At 39.1% G+C, this 18,047-nt stretch overlaps 1 protein-coding gene across 1 annotated transcript in view; it reads left to right on the forward strand.

The window, feature by feature from the left end:
* The window catches only part of LOC109992202 (disintegrin and metalloproteinase domain-containing protein 12), an 80,596-nt gene that overhangs the window by 39,278 nt on the left and 23,271 nt on the right, over positions 1–18,047 (forward strand). Inside the window, exons 4-10 of the mRNA XM_020644728.3 lie at positions 1,966–2,044; positions 6,152–6,228; positions 8,500–8,686; positions 13,720–13,785; positions 14,377–14,448; positions 14,827–14,996; positions 16,210–16,294. Of these exons, the coding sequence (XP_020500384.1) occupies positions 1,966–2,044; positions 6,152–6,228; positions 8,500–8,686; positions 13,720–13,785; positions 14,377–14,448; positions 14,827–14,996; positions 16,210–16,294 (736 nt within the window). The remainder of the gene's footprint in view (positions 1–1,965; positions 2,045–6,151; positions 6,229–8,499; positions 8,687–13,719; positions 13,786–14,376; positions 14,449–14,826; positions 14,997–16,209; positions 16,295–18,047) is intronic.

The raw sequence follows: 18,047 nt of genomic DNA on the forward strand, positions 1-18,047 counted from the left end.
TTTATTGTTGGGGTTAAAGATTTTGAGGGAGACAGCGGAAAATGCATTTCCCTTTGAGGAGAAAATACAGGAAGAGCTTGAAGGTTCCTTCCTGCCCGTGAATAACATTAAAATACCACAAAGGGAAACATATTTGTACATCTCCATGACATGTTAGCTGCTCATTCATCTGTGGAAGTCCAAGACACTTGGTTTGAGGCTGTATAGACCAAAAGTAAGTGGGACCTTGTGTTGTGGGTTTCATGTCAATATACCAGTAGTTCTTGAAATCTTTTTTCCTGTTATGTATCTTCCATTATGTAGAGGGGGTAAGTAACAAAGCACAGATACTGTAACATTGGTAGATTTTTCCGATATAATTTATTGTGGCAACTTTCAACCTTCTACTTTTTAACAAACATACTGTATCTGTACCGCCCACAAAAACAGGCTTTCTTTTTACCTCAGTTTTGAAACATTTGGTGGGAAACAAGAACATTTTCAGTTTAATGCATGGGACAGTAATGCATAGAGAAGAAAATACTTAGTGCATCTTTCAAAGCAAATCAAACACAACAGGCATTTTGAAACAGTCTATTTAGGGCCCGAGCAGCGACCTCGGAGCGAGGACCCTATTGTATCTGTAGGAGTTATTTAAAGATTATGATTTCTCATAACAAAACAGATTATTGAGGAAACTCCACTAAGAGATGAGGCGATAATTGACAGTTTTGTTAGCTGTTGTGCATTTCAAAAAGGGGGAACTATGGATGGATGCCAATAACCCAACATGGCAGACAATGTTAAGGCAGGAAGACATTCCCTATCCAAGGGATTTGCCCATTGGAGCAAAGAAAAATTGTATTGGTTTAAGATGGTTTGTTTAATTCAGAGTTTGAATGATTAAAGTTTAGTAGTATCCAGAAATAACACGGGGAAGAAACTTTGCTCAGAAAAGCAATGAGCCAAGTCCTATAGGCTACATTTGACTTTTGAACCATGAGTACATTTCAGAGTACATACTTTTTCACATTTAGTTTATCCAAAAAGAAGACATTATTTTCTATTAAATCCCATTAATTAAAGTTAAATCACGTCTTCTTGAGTAGAAGAATGTATACTTCTGCAGCCTCTGTTCATATGATAAATGCTCACCTATAGTTAATGTGGTTAACTTGGATCAGAGCCCATGATATAAACAAATATTTTAAACACAGCATGGCTGTTGTAACACAATGATAAAAAAAATTCTGTTCCCTCGTGTGATAAATTCCATGTTAAAGCTTATTGTTGCCATTTTGCCTTTTAACGTTTCTCCCTTGCAATATTAGATTGTGCTGTCAAAATATGCACAAAGGTCACTATCTTTATAAACAAAAGACATACTTTTACACACCAAGGAGTTATCCCTCCCTCACTTCTTGTTGACTTAAACACCAGGGAGCTGTTGGCCTCTGAATATATGCTGCTGCTTCATCAGTCTTACGCAGAGAAAATTCCCTCTGTTTGCCTGCAGCAGAGATTTGCGGTGTTGATTTATTGTGCTTTCTAGACATAAAATGTTCATGGATCATTTGGTAACCTCTGAGAGTCTCTCTATGGTTTTATTGATTTCAGTCTGTAAATAAATTATTTCTCCACTGTTTATCCGTCAACATAATCCCCTCATTCCCATTTTTTCCAGATCATATGTCTATCATGCATTACTTGTAACATGTAAGCTCATTACCGCCACATTGTTTCAAATGGAATGAGTTATTGATTGATAATGTTTTTTTTTTTTTCATGGTGCATGTGGTGTATAACAATGTTTAATAGATAACCTCACAGCAGCATTTCCATTCTCTTCCTCAATGCCAACACCTTTTCTATTCTATTTTTGCTCTTCTCGGGTTAACTTTTCAATCAAATTACAATCATTCCATACACTGGAATTTCAGGATTGAGCACATTAGATATACTGACTTCTTCTGTGTTTCTTTTCAGGGGCCTGTTTGCAAGTAACTATACAGAAACCCATTACCAGGAAGATGGCAATGCAGTCATTGGCTCTCACAACTTCACGGTATGTTGTAAAAAAGCTTCTTTTTCTTCTTAGATATTTTCTTCTGCTGTTCATGAATTGTTGCCCGGTTGGGTCCAGTTCTATTGCGCTCCTATAGCACTCAATTAGAAAGCAAAGAAAAAAAAGGATGTTGCATTTGGAAATCTTTGAACTATCTGGAATTGGTCAGTCTTGCGCATAAGGAAGCCTGTGTAGGTAAGCTGACACATTTTTGTTCTCTGCTGGATGATTCATATTTAATGAACTAAAAAGCAGACAGAGGTCGGAGAACTGACACATTTTTACAGAACAGCTCGAGTCTTTTATAATGGATAACTTAAAACCATCTTAAAAACTGTTTTTGCTGCGCAGGTCTGCAAGAAAATATTGAGCGAGTGAACATCAAAGTGCACTTCAGAAGTCGCTCTGACAGTGAAATATTCAGCAACTGTCCTTGCATTTATGAGTGGGGTTCTTCAGTCCAAAATGCATCTGTTAAATTACAACTCTAAGAGAATACAGTGTTGGTTTTAAAAATAAGAATTTGCAAATATAGCCTATGTTTTTTTTGTTTGTAAGTCAATAGTTGCATAGCTGATACCTTTTAATTGCATCAGTAATACATATTGATGTTTTGCTGTGGTTTCTCTACAGTTTCTTATGATTTTCCTCTGTGTCTTGATATTTATAATCTTATTAAGCCTAGGGTTTTTTATTCCAGTGAAACATGTCCTGCTTTCAAATACAATGGTTCTTTTGAAACAGCTTCCATGGTTCCATAAATAGCCCCCTATTGAAGGGTTTTCTTTTAAGGTTTGGAAGGAGCGATACTGTTAGGAAGCTGCACCCCCATGCACAGCAATGGAAGAGTTTGATACTGCTGGAGTGGAACAGTTTCTCTGCTCAAACCTTCTACCTTCTTGCTTGATTTCCGAGATTTGATCATTTTCAGTTTGGAAAGCAAACATTGCAACATCTTATTTTTGTTTAGATACCCATCAAGCACAATAATAGACAGCATGTGAGGTCCGTGTATAGAAAGACTGGCCTACATATGATGAAACCCACAAAAGATGGGATTAATATAATTCATTACGGCCAACCTACACAGTAAAATGCACAAGATTTTCCACTGGAGAATTCTGAGAGAGCAAAGCTGGACCATCACAGTCTGGGCTTGGTCATCTTATTAGAATTTCTGCCATTCCAAAGCGTAAAAGACAAAGAAGTAGTTGTAGTGGATGAGCTCAGGGTGGACTCTGAAACTTTTGAGAGTATCCCAACCTAAATTGCTCAAATTGATGACTAGAAGATGATTGTAGAAAATACTAGTTTCTAACAGATCCATTTGCATCATCAAAGAAAGACAAAAATTAAAGACAAGACACACAAGTATTAGATAGGACAAAATATGCACATTTTCAAACCGAAATTTGATATGAGATTTAGCTAATTTTTTCAAATCTAGGCTCATTAAAACTTGATACTATGTCCCTCTACATTGATGATGGTAAATGGTTCAATGGGTGTAGCTGCAATTGCTGTTCAATCCATGAACATTTATATTTTGGATGGATGAATGGATGGATGGATGGATGGATGGCTGGAGACTTGGAGACAGAAATGATCATTTGTCAATGCTCAAACAATCATCACAGTCCAACTTTTAAACACATTTAAACACATGCTAAAGGCCCATTAAAGATGGGACTGATAAAACAGCAACTGATAAAAAACTGTTGTCATGCATGCAGTACCTTATCATTAAGAAGTCAAAAGTTTAAGAATTATGTAAGATTCGAATCGCAAATTCCCAAAGCCCAGGGGGATCCTTATTTATTAGTTGTTTTTTTTCTATTCAATTTCCAAAGCTCACAAATGAAGAAAATCCAAAAGTTTGAAAATCTAAGAACCTCAAACCAATTTGTGTATTTTTTGTTCCCATCAAATTACGGCCTTGGATTTTCTTTCCAGCAGCTGTTTATTAACCTGCTTATAAAATATTCAGAAGAATTATGCATGGATTATAAGATTTAATGAATGTATAGCTGGCAGGTTTTACCTGCTTAGTGTCTTACCAGCTTTGGGAACTCACTGACATCTTTCGACCTCTCATTCCTCTGTCATGACCACAGCCAGCTCCTCATAGGAGGGTCTTTTCCTGGAAACGAACAGATCTTTCAAGAATGATCCGAACTAAATTTATTTGTCTTGCTGGCAGGGTGGAGACTGATACATGGATCCAGGAAAGGGATATAGAGTTGAAGTCAAGGTACTGCTGGGAGTGACTTCAGTGTGAGTCAGCCCTCCCTTGGTTGCCTCTGTCTGTTTTGCGTACCCCTCCTTTCACATTAACTTCTACATCAAGACAATAAATGAATGCCATGTGCTGCATGGAAAGCATCTACTGGGAATATGAATCACCAGCATGGATATTAAAGAGTTAACGTGGAATAATAATAAGTGCAGATGTATGATAAACAACGTAATATTCACACCCAGGGTGGGCTCCTACAATAATCTGGGTATTAGTTATTAATCTGCCTTATTCGAGAAATGAAGGCGTAAGCACTTTCCCTTCTCATTTCTCTCTGCAGAAACAAAAAGTCTATTCATATCCTGCATATCGATGCATCACAGTCATGATCTCATCAAAGAAACATGAGGTGGTAGCATTAACTCAGTGCACTAAATCCAGCCCTGCTCCTCCCCATAAGACTCCAATTTCATATTTCATGTAATGGGCTGTCCCTTCTTTGCACCTTTTTGCCTCGCCATAATGGATGGGTCTCTCTCAGTACACATCTAGGTAAAGATATGGAGAGTGGTCATCGACACCAAGGCTTTCTGGGCTTTGGGTCGACTTCTTAGATTTGCTCTGAATAAGAGATTGTGCTTTCAGCGGGTTATGATAGTCAAATATATATTTCAACTCTGTCCTCAAGAAATTATTTTCATATGCTGCATGACTCTTTTGCCATATACATGTTGGAAGAAGATAGTTGCTGCTTGGTTTATGTTCTTGGGAAGAACAAGAAGAATATCTGGCCAACTATATATATTGCAGTTTAGTCATCTTTAAGCATTTCAAAGATATGGCTGCCATTTTGGATATGGTTCCAATTATGGTGAACTTCTTCTTTCTATGCCTTCTAAGTAAACAACATAAAAATGAAACTTTCAGATATTAAATTGGCTAAATAAAGGTGCTATATGTCCAACAAAACTCATACTTTGGTTCTTTGAATATTAACTTGAGGTCTTTCAACTTTTCAAAGAACATTTCTTTTTGCCTTCTCTTTTCAGGGTAGCAATCCAACCTAATTAATCAATCTCATGTTATCAATGTAAAAAGTCTTTAAAACACATGTATAAGCAAAGGTTCAAAACCAATGTTCACATTAGTTTTGGAGTGTCTCTGGCATGTTCAAGAAGTAAGAAAACTACAGTTGGATTAAGTATTTGAATTGCGGAAATACTGTGATTCAAGCTTAAGCAAGGATTCCCTTTTAACACCAGGAACCCATTAAAAAACTGAACATGCATATTCAGCAGCTTCACCACCTTCAATAAGGCCAGACATTGATATTTACTGCCTTAATTCTATATTTAGAGACAGCCAATGAGGGTTGGACAATTCACATTTCCTTGTTTTCCAGAACAGGCAAACAGTGTGGGCCGTCGGTCAGACCTCACCTGAGTGAGGCGGTCTAGCTCTAGCAGAGGGGCTGTTTTCACTCTAAACCAGACACTTCCTCCCCACCCTCTTGCTGCCAGGCCTGGTTCAATAAACATGGGCTTAATTCATTCTTTTTACTCCCTGCTGCAGCTTGACAGGCGGTCCATGACAGTTGGTACCTGGAAATCCAACAGCAAGCAAGGGAAATGGAAAAACTCCTCTCATACTTCAGCCATCATTAGGTTGTGGTGATGGGTTTGAACTGCTCCTGCTAACCCTAAAAGACTATCTCCCTAGAGTTAATTCGCTCATTTGTCACAGTTATCATGTGGGACTGCTGTTGTTGAACCGTGATTAAAACCTTTTGACATGTTTTGTTTCATGCTGGTTCCATTCTTCCTGTCTTCAATTTTAAATGCCAAAGTGTTCTTTTCTTTGTTCTCCCTCAGGCAAACTGTTATTACCACGGCGAGGTGGTGGGTCATGTCAACTCAGACGTCAGCCTCAGTACTTGTTCTGGCGTGAAGTAAGTGTGTCAGTCACTCTTGGTTCAAATCTTGACCCTAACAATGGTCCAATCTTTGTAAGATTATGCCAGAAATCAATTAATGCAGTAAACAGCAGAGATGTTGTTAGTCTTTGGTTTTTAGTGAAGCTCAAGCCAAGACAAGCTCATTCAGGTCTAATAAATCCATCCACCTATTATCTGTGCTTCTTGAGGGTCTCTTGGGGTGTAATCCAATCCCAGCTGCCAATGGATGAGAGACCCTTTACACCCTTGACAGGTTGTCAGTCAATCACAAATTAGCAAAATGGAGTTGCCAATTACCCTAACCTTTGGATTGTTGGAGAGAGAACCCAGAGGAAACGCATGCAGGCACAGTGAAAACACGCAAACTATCCACCAAAACGACACTAACCCGCAAGTTCAGATTCCTATTGCTGCCACAGCACTTGAGATAAGCCTTGTTCTCCAGACCAGTCTAAGGACCACTTTCTGAAGGTCTCTCTGCTAGATTGCGACTTGGTCTTAGTCTCAGACAAAGATGAAAAGGGATTTGGCATTGTCCTTTTTTATTACTTTTGTATTACTGTTCGATGCAATAGTTCTGTTCTAATTTCAAATGCAATCAAAAGATGGCTTGTGATAAACAATGGCGAGACATACCACACAAAAATGTCAGTATAATGTTACATTACACCAACTTTAGTTAATGTCAGCTTGAAAATAAACCCTACAAGCTGTGTTATTTATTTTTTCTAATAGATTTTCAAGCTAGAAATGTGCCACCATTCTACAAAAACCTTAAGCCAATCCTTAAAATTCACTTCAATTTTTATATCTTTCTAGTGAGACATTTCTCATTCTACACTTGTAAGCATATAGACAGTGTCTTAGCCACTATCTATACAGCAAAGAAAGAGGTGTTTGAGGAGCAATCTTGATTTTCTGTGGGTGTTCTAATGGAAAGATGGATCAATTAGTTTGCATGCTCCACATTTTATTGTAACTTTGTCAGGCAGTGTGAGTCTCCAATGGTCTTATCCTGGTGATGAAACAGTCTTGCCATGCCTTGTTCTTGGTCTTGTCTGAGTCTAAATCCCTCAAAGCCATGATCGTGTCTTGGTCTAATCACAGTCGGGTTTTGTCTTGGTCATGACTTGGTTAAGTATTCATGACTACAATACTGAAGCCTTGCTCATGATCATCATTTAAACAAAGCCTTAGCTTTGCCAAAGTTATTTGGGAAACCTATTGCAAATGTCATTGTTACAAGATTGTAATTCAAAATAATTGATTATTACTGATATCACTAGTGGGCACCAAAACTACCTAAACTGATTCTGTGTTGTAATAAACATAACTTAATAAACATAACTATATTTGTTGGTTAGGACAAAGTCATAAGGTTCAATTGTACAATTATGAGGAATTACATGTCAACAGATGAACTGAACACAATTTTGAAACATTACTGAATGCAGGAAACACGCTGTATGCTGTTGAAAAGCAGTAAACTTGACATAGTGTAAGGGATTCCTAAGTGAGGGATTTCAGTGTTGGAAGCACTATGTTTGCAGATGTCAGACACGAATAATGATTTCACTAATATCATTGGAAACCATCAGGAATGTATGCACAAACCAGCCAAACGTCTACACCCTCTGCATGGTGATTTTCGCCTGATAATGCGACCCTCACTGCCTGACCTTAGTCTAAATATTAATTTATTTGTTCCAGTTTTTCTGCAACCTGTCTGCCCAGTGACAGATTCACAGAGCTATTCTGACAGAGAGCCACATTCTGCACAGCTCAGTGAAACAAATTGATCTTGGTTTGGGTTGGCAAAGTCCCGGATTTTGAGGGCTTTATGAGTTCATGGGATTTTGAATATTGTGCAAGGGTTTATGAGAATCTCTCAGTTTATCCAAACTCACTGCATGAGGATGTCACGTTAAATTATAGATGACACTGTGAAAACATGAGAAAAGTGGAAAAAGAGGAAACAAAGCCCACATCAGTGCAAAAAGGGAGAGATACTATTTCAAATGCATGATATTGACAGATGAATACATCTATTACCAATGATGCATAACCTTTATTGGTTATTTTGGCAAGTCTCACGTAAGTCAGGACTACTTGTATTTCAGTCAAATTGGGATTTACATTCCACTATGTACATTTTGTACATATTGTATATTCTTTCAGTGCATTACCAATATGTGAATTTCCACAAAAATAAATAAAAACCAGCCTTTGAGCCATATTTTCATGTACTTCTTCCTCTCCCTGCAGGGGTTTCATATCCCTCGAAGGCAAATCCTATGTACTGGAACCATCTGCTGACCACTTTGATGGGACTCACTGGATCTACACAGCTGAACACCTCAATTTTACTCCTGGCACCTGTGGCCATGATTTCAACATATCCTCTCCTGTTAAAGATGCAGACGGCAGTCCTTTCACAGCTTTCAGGACAAGGGTAAACTGTCTGCATTTGATCTCTATCTTAATTGAGATGTCTGATGCTGTGATGACTTGCAATATTTTTTTCCTTCTCCAGTATTTTTTGGCGTAATATGCTTATGTATAAAGACGAGAGTAGAGGGGCGGTAGAAAAAAAGATGTGAATGAGAAGGACAAAGACAATGTTTGCACCCTCTTTGTTTAGTTATTCTAAAAGAATAACCCCAACTGTATCATCACCGGGGTTATCCAGTGTGTACCTCCCCTCTGCAGTGTTCGGTCCAGTTATACCCAGAGTCATCAGAGCTACCCCCTTCCATGCTAGCTCTCACCGCACCCACAGAACTTCTGGGTGCTATAGCATCCTTATGTAAAAATGTCAGAAGAAAAATACAGACAGAGAAGATAGGAAAAGATGAGGCTTTTGAGAACACCACATTTTCCCTCAATAAAATGACAAAGAAATACCTTAGAAATACTGTACACAACTTAAATGACACTCTTTTCTTTCAATGACAAATGAACGTCCATTTCTGAAAACCATCTCGTGGACAATTTCTTCTTTCAGGTCATAAATACAACAGGTATGGAGTCACCTTTTGAACACGATACATATGACCAATTAAAAGGCACAATATAGTGAGTCTGTTTGTGTGTGTCCTCCCTTTGATACAATATGCTAGCAGTCCCATTTATGGGTGAAGATAATGGATGGCTGGATGATTTTCTTTTTTCTTTGAATGGCATTTTATTACATGATGAAATGATGTGTACCTGCTCCAGGTTGTATAAAGCAGGTTTAATTAATTAGTTGTATTAGTTCAACCTTGGGCGCTCTTTGAAGTTCATGTTTTAAACCGCATAAATGCCTGACTAAATAAGGGTTTGTAACATGCCTCATTGTTTGGCTCAACATTGGACTGGTGAAGAATGTCTTTTTTTCCCAGTTCTTTTTATTTGAACTCACAAAGCACCTTTCATAAATGTCCTCCATTTTGAACTCATTTGGCCCTTCACTTTTCATTTTCCAATCAAATGCATCCAGTAAGTTGGTATTCTTTTATGACAATGTGCTCAAAACAAGAATATGAGGCAACGTCATCCAGCTGAAGAAGAACCTGTTTAATTTGAACTGCACATTACTGTCTATAAAAGATGGCTTACTTTAACCCTCTTGAAATAGATCACTGAGATTGTAGATATTGCTGAATGGTTTCGTCTGTTTGCTTTGATTCATGGTGTACATGTGTGATCTGGAGTTAATCGTAAGAGAGGGGTTGATTAATACCTATGGAAAGTGTACTGGCTGTAGCAGCGACATTTGCTCTGAAACCATGATCAGACTGCAGACCCATTCCTTAAGTAGAACATGGCCAGATGTACAGTAAGCATATTTCATTAAAACAACCCTACTTTGACATCCTGAGGGGTAAATCACAAGGTCCATGGTCCAGTTGGGTCTCAATCCTTAGAGAGTATGATGAGGCTTTAAAGATGATGAGGCCTGATATCAGGAGAACACACACTCTAGTGATCTCTATCTGACTGGTAAGGGATGGCAGGAGTGGATGAACTCGCTTGATTTATCATTAAAAATAAAAAGAGAGAGATAGGTGGCGTAAAAGATGAAACAGATGTTCAAGGACCCACAGGGGTGAAAGCGCACATTTCATAAAAGTAAGGGACTTACCATTTTCTTAAAATGTGTTCTCATTTTTGCAATTGTTTAATCATTTCATTAAGGGAATATTGGGATGCAATTGAGTGTTTTCAGGGAGGAAGGCCAAACATGTGGCTGTCCTGGCTAAAAACCTACAGTCCCTGAGCATTGTTCATTTTTATGTATTCATGAAGTAATGTGTTTTTTTTTTTTGTTTTTTTCTGATGTTTCAATTTGCTGTTTGATTCCTGTTGATGATTATAACGCTGGCCTCGGTGCAAGTGTTGTCTTAAGTTTTAAGAAGGCTGCAAAAAGATTCAGCACAAGTGAAGAAATCCTGGCTGAGGCACAATGCAAAAGTTCTTATGTGCAAAAAAAAAAAAAAAAAGAGGGAGAATAAAATAAGGAAAAAGAAAACGCTTATTTAATGGAAATATGGTTTATTTTTAATTGGAAATAAGTTTTTCATTGTGCTTCAATATATTTTATCTGATCTCAACGTCCCCTTTTGTTAGTGTGAAATACGACGTGCCTGCTCCTCCTAACACAGCAAGACATGTCAGACATAGAAGGAAAAACATCTGAACTAAGTGAAGACAGATGTGGTGTATAAGGGAGGTGGTCAAACATGGTAATCCCACAGGTGATAAGAAGAAATGACAACAGATATTTAAAAAAAAAAAAGAAAATGGTCACGTGTTACTAGTAGAGCGAGAGTTTTGTTTTTGCTCTGAGCAAAACCAGAAAGTGAGAATTTAAAGTCTAGCAGCACATGTCAGCACTTCAGGGACGCTGAGGTGTGCTGCCGCTGCTTCGATAAGCCGCGATGTGCCCTGCTTGAGGGTCTAAAGATAAAGAGGCGTGTTGGCAGAGAGCCACTAGATGATGATGGGAGTCAGGTGTAGTGGAGAAGGGGAGAGAGATACGATGGCTGGCTGACAGGAGCTAAAAAAACAACATGAGTTCTTGATTGTCACAAGAAATGTGGGTGTGAGACCTGCACACATCATGCAATTGTAATTTTTATATCATCTCGTTTCATACGTTGGATACTGAATATCAGGGCAGATCATACCTTGTGTGAATCACACCTGGCTGATCATATATGGCGTGAAAAAAAAACTGTCATCCTATACTTAATTGTAGCGTTTTAGTAACAAGGTTTTACATTTGAACTGTTGAAGCAGCCTTCTGGGTGGTGGAAAGAAAATCTAATCACAAAGCTCCTTTATTCACTTTTCATCTTGATCCACACCTGAGCCAGCTCCATTGGTTTAATGAAGACTTTGAGATTGGCTTGAAAGCTCTAGGGCTCTTAAAATGTTCCTCTGCGTTTAAATGGTGTGACGACTCAGGGACGGCGCTGTGTAAAAGATGAACAAAAGGACCAAGAGGGAGAGTATTATGTTCATTGAAATTCAAGATTTAAAATCCTTAATGGTTGTATTAACAGAATATTTCTTTAAACATCACTTCTGAATTTGGACACAGAAAAACTAATATTTTACCTTTTCCATTAGAAGTTTGAGTATAAAACAACATTTCTCATGTTTTTTTTCTTAAATGTTTGCTGTGAAGTCACAGAAACGTCCTCGAGATTATTGATTTTATTCCTGAGTGTCATGAACATCGCGTCACTGTATGTGTCTGTGTCTCCCTGAGGCTTGGTTATCACCATAGGGGGCATTTAGAGCTCACTTGCCCATCCTGGCTTATCTATGGAGAAGGCCGATAAGAGCAGAGGGGATCCAAGCTGCCAGGCTTGCGAGGATAAAGAGGCTCAGGCTGAAAGCCGGCCATAGTGTGTGGAGGCAGAACACTTAGCCAGCAGGATAGTATAGGATGTGAGTGGGTGTGAGTGGAAAGACAGAGATTATTTGAGTGTGTACAGTATGTATGTGTGCAGGTGATGCAGACCGTAGCTCCTTGTGCATGAAAGGAAGTTGCTCCCCCCCACACACACACACACACACACACACAGCACAAGAGCAGCATCTGCTTCATGAAGAACGGTCTGCAATTGAAAATAAATACTATTTAGATGTTCATGGTCCCCCATACTTCTAGGGCTGTTGATGTCCAGATTGTGATTCATTTCAAAGTCAGAATCAAAATATGCTTTTCCCATACTAGGAATTTGTCTCTGTCTTTTTGATGAACGAGACATAAATAGATTAGAATAACAATATACAAATAATTTTAAAAACTGATGGTATTTGGATCAGTGTTGGATCTACTTTATCAATCCCCTCAATAAGAAAATGTAAGCCTTATAAAAAAAATCACTTGGGGGGGGGGGGGGGGCGGTGAAGCTCGGTCAGCAGAGCAAGCGCACCATGCACAGTCCTCGTTGCACTGGTCGCAGGATCGACTCCCGGTCCTGACGCTGTTTGGTGCGTGTCACCCCCCCAAATCTATCTTTCCATATTTCCTGTCACTGTCAAGCTGTCCTGTCAAATAAAGGCAGAAATCCCCCCCCCAAAAAAAGAAGTAAAAAATAAAAATAAAAAAAAGATTAATTCTGCTCTGAATCAGCATTTTAGTTAGTCATTTAGCTCAGAGCACTACTTCACCTGCAGCCTTGGAAAATAGCTTGCTTTGCTTCAACTTGTATATTTGTTGATTTCAATTAGATTTTTGATTGTGAAAAACATCATCAAAATTTAATTTCTTACATATTACGAAATAATCCATTGAAGCGGATGGGAAAATCTGGCCATAATTCAGTGCATTGGATTATTCCTACCTGTTCAAACATTAATGTACATCTATTTGAATCCAAGTCACTAAATTTCATGTGTGTACCTGTTAGCTTCTTTTTGTGCTCACTAACACCCGCACTGCAGAAGAGTGCTGGTGCAGTCATTTTTTAAGTTTTTATATAATATTGAACATTTCAGAGTCCTTGAACCTTTCAAAGAAAAGCATTATGGGTAAGTGTTTTATACTTTGTGCTGCCTACAGTGCATGGAGCATTGTCCAAAAAACGCTGATTTATGACTTAATAAGCTGGTTCCTGAAGAGTGCAGTTATCAGAGGTCTGTGTGACCTCAGCGGCTCTTATTGGGAAGGAATGTGAAGTGTGGCTGATTGCTTTGTGCTGATTCTAGCTTCTGCAGCCGTTTGTGTAGAGTGTACAGTAGTTCAGGTGAAAAGCCTTATTGAGTGGCGACCTGCTAAGTTTAGTCTGCCCTTTCCGGAAATCTGCAGTTAAGTGTGTCCTCATAATGTCCTTTTTTTTTCTTCTCTCTGCTCTCTCCTCTTCATCATTTCCATTCTTTTTTTCCCGCTCCCATTTCCTCCACTTATTGTCACTCTCCGTCATACCTTTTTCTCTTTCACAACCACCTTCTCCCCCTGTCCACTCCTTTTAACTCACCGTTGTGCAGCACAAACGCCACGTCCAGACTACGACCAAGTACGTGGAGCTGATCATCGTGGCTGACAACAGAGAGGTAAGCAGAGGTCACGCTGTCTCGACCTTCTTAGAATCCTGCCGTAAAAAAAGGCTCAGGGGTCACATGTTTCTTCTGCTTCTCCATCCCCCCCCTTGAGACAGAGATAAGATGGCTCCAGCATTGACTTGTTTTCGCGTCTGACGTGTCCACTTACTCATCTGCTCAGCTAAAGTTACAACTCTCTGCATACATCATTCGACCACTTGACTCACAAATGAGATGCTTTCATTTTCTGTGCTATGAATTATCTCAAGCCTTCAAACGTTAAAGAAGGCAAAGAGAAGAGAGTGTTTCATGCTGAAATGAAACATATAGGTCAATGTCAGATGAGTAAATGCTGGATATATAAGGTGGCTGAGGTTATCTCTTTAGCCTAAGCTTCATTGAAGAGCTCTTTGATGATAGCAACCGCAGCAGAAGCTCCACAGGAATTAACATGACAGCTCCAGGATACCCCTGCGGAGACATTTGTAGAGCCAACACAGCGTTATCAAGTCCCAAATAATGTCTTTGATGATAATAAACGTTCAAGAGGGATGGATCACCTCTATTTCTCCTTGCTTTATTCTCTCCGCTGGCGTTGTTCAGTTTCAGAAGCAAGGCAAGGACATGGAGAAGGTCAAACAGCGGCTGGCTGAGATCGCCAATTACGTGGACAAGGTAACAATCAAATCAACAGAGACAATGTTGTATAGGAATGTGATTTATTAGAGGTCACATCAAGCTTGGTGAGACTTAACCGCCCTGTGAGCAGAGGCTGATTGGATTATGAATGGAAGATCAATTCCATAACTGGGCAGAGAAATCTTGGGGACAGGGCGATAATAAAATGTGCCGTAGATGGGGGTCTAATAAAACAAAAGCGGAAAAATGATTTATTCACATGAAAAGCCGTGTGTTGATTAATGTTGTGAGATGTCTTCAGGAAATATATTATATAGAACTTGTGTTTTAAAAGGTAATATACAATGAAAAGAAATAAGAGGCCTATAATCTAAAACCACATCTGGGTCCTTCCCCCCCCCCTAAACCCTTCAGTTCTACAGGGCTCTGAATATCCGCGTGGCCCTGGTGGGCCTGGAGGTGTGGAGTGATGTGGACAAGTGTCCCGTCACCCAGGACCCCTTCACCACCTTGCACGAGTTCCTCGACTGGAGGAAAGTAAAGCTGCTGCCTCAGAAGCCACATGACAACGCCCAGCTCATCAGGTAGATATGCTGTTGTCATGTAATAGTGCTTCAAAAGACATCACAGTATCTGAAAGGTATTCGTTTGAAAGGAGGGTTTTATATTGTTGCCAACACACAATGACATATGATATTTTGTTGTGGAAAAGCTATTTCCTGTTCTTTTGAGCTAACATTGAAAGGTACCCTGCTGTGAGGATTTTTCATAAACATGGTTCTACTTAAGCAAAACAAATTAAATTGCATCCTTCATGAAACATTTCGCAAGAGCTTTTTGAATCAGTATTCAAAGCCATTCAAGCTTAATGAAATACCAACAATAAATAAATAAATAAATGCTTACAAAATACATATTATTGTCTAAAAAGGTATTTCATTTCTTTACTTTCTAATGCCCAAATGGTGACAAAATAACGCGAGCTAAAGAGGAAAGTAGTGCTAACAAAGGAAACATCTCTTTAATGCTAACAAATTATTCATACATTTTTCTAAGGGTATGAATTTACGAACAAAGTATTTTGTTTGGGTAGAAATGAAAGTGTGTTGAGCTTTTTATTGTAAGAAATGTGTTCTTTTCTTCTCCTAAAATGTAAACAAGTTTATGATACCAAAATGCTAATACTGCCAGCTAACAAAATGGACATCACTTGAATGCTGACAAAGTCGTAATTATTATGTCTGACAGTATGTATGAAAAACAGAAATGTCTTCACTTTTCATTTAGAACAAAGAGACACGAATTATGAAGAATTTTGTTTGTTTATAGATGCTAGTAGCTCAGTGGCTAACTTAGGAGATGGGTGTTGAGTTTTTAAAATAAAGGTTCTAGCAATTCGATTTTTTTCACAATATATAGGTATAGCAATTATTTGTAGCAGTAATTAAATTTATGATTTTACAAGGGATGGCATGCTGTTCTGTTGGTCATCTCAGTTAATAGTGACTAGTGATCTTTGCATGATCTTGTTCGTGATCGTGATGTTAACTCTTAGTCATGCATTTAAAATAAACAGACGGTCATTTGAGAGCTTGGTCAGTTATTTGGGAAATGTGTCCAGCCCGTGTAACAGACATGAAAATGATAACTTTACAGTAGCATTAAGCACAAATTTGCACAAAAGCCCTCTGCAGTCAATATTGGTCAGAAACTTTCTTTGGGATATTTACATTGACAGTTGAAGTATTTTATGTTGATATTGTGATGACCTCTCTCCCCCCCCCTCCTCCCCATTAGTGGGGTCTATTTCCAGGGCACCACTATTGGTATGGCACCTATCATGAGTATGTGCACAGCCGAGCAGTCAGGAGGAATTGTGATGGTAAGTGAACTTTAAAAAAAAAAACCTTTTTTTCTACCCTCAAGCAATGGAGCACAAAATGAACATTTGGTGTGCCTTTGGATTCCAGAAAGGACACCAGACTTATTCTATCATTTTCGTCTTCCTGCCCCCCACTCTTTGCTTTGGTCCCCATCCCCCTCCTGTCTGACATAATACTCTCATATTTCTCCCCTGGGTCTTTCCTGTAAGGGCTGAGCTAAGGATTCCAGAGCTGATATTAACTTCCAAGTCACACACATCATTGAGTCTTTTTCCAGGAAAGCCTAGGGCATGCATGGTACCCTTCGTTTAATGCAGGTATATCATAATGTGTATTAAATACAAGAGTGGAAACCTTTACTTCTTAATGAGGTGTGACAGACGAGTGAATCTAAGGTTTTAACCACATATCACAGCACGGCCTGAACCAATGTGTATGTCGTAAGTGATCACCCATTACAGAACCGAAGAGTCATGTTGAATTAGCATATTCTTGTTATTATTATATACTTTGTGTCTCTGAGTAGCTGTTCGTCTTGTGGCCAGGCTGGCTGGAGAGGTTCACAGCTAGTCCCCAGATGGTTCTTCACTCTTGTCCAACCAGATGGTAATGTGGGGCCTCTGTCATTATGATAGAACTCTACATACACGCATACATCAGGTCAGAGACATAAAAGATTAGTCTCAAAACCGCAGACTACTTCTGCAGGGCAAATCATGACCCTGTTGTCTCAGTTGTCTGCCTTCGTTTACAGAGTACCCTTTGAACTCATTAGACAACTTCCCCTATGGGGTTCATTGTTATTTTTCTAGTCAGTTAAATCCTAAACATCCATTCTCAAACCATCTGGGATCTCCATTTACCAGCCCCGAATGCTACATTTATTTTATTAGAGTGGCTGAACAGAACACAGACAGTGGCATGAATCGCCCTCTGGAGTGTTTTTTTTAGACTCATCAGTTGGAGAAGGTGTCTGAGTGTTTACAGGAAAACAGAATCAGAGGGTGTATTTCAGCATGAATCCACCCTGCACAGTTAGACCGTGGCATGCGTGAACAGCTGATGACCATTACTTTCAGAAAGCCTCCCGCAGAGCAGTTCATCTGTGTGAGCTGGACTTGTGTAGCGCTCCTGAATAATGCACAGTGACGGAAGACTCTCGAGGCAAGGAGCTCTGACGCACAGCTGTGAATCCGTGAAGAGATGATAGATGCTGCCTTTGCAGTTACATTATTTATTTGGCCTCCTCATGTGTTCATGTTTTACACTATTTGCAGGGAATCACAGCACCTTAGCTCAGCCAACAGCAGCATTTACTCTGTGTCACTGTATTTGCTTCTTCACAGTGCATCCTCTGTGACGTTTGAATTTCCATCACAACAAACAACTGGCTGTGTGTTTTTCAAGCTGTTCAATGAGAGCTTTTCTCTGTCTTTTAACTTATTTACTAGTTTTTCTCACTGTATGTTCATGTCTTACTTTGTGCAGATGAGGCAGCACATCTGGCTCTGTGAAAATGTTACAGTACAGGCTGGAGGTGTCAGCCTGGAGAACTCTTTATTTCTTACTTTAGTGCCACAACTCAAGCAGATGAAAACTCTGATAAGATCTGAACAGCATCGTTTGTTTATTCTTGGTATTAGCAATTAAGCTCAGTTCTTTTGAGTTATGTTTCTCCAGTGGGTCCTGTGGGGAACAACATTTTGGCTTGCGTTAAGTTTATTGTCATTTTCTTGGAGAAAGTAATCGGAA

Source organism: Labrus bergylta, chromosome 21, assembly GCF_963930695.1.
Source record: "Labrus bergylta chromosome 21, fLabBer1.1, whole genome shotgun sequence".
Taxonomy (NCBI): domain Eukaryota; kingdom Metazoa; phylum Chordata; class Actinopteri; order Labriformes; family Labridae; genus Labrus; species Labrus bergylta.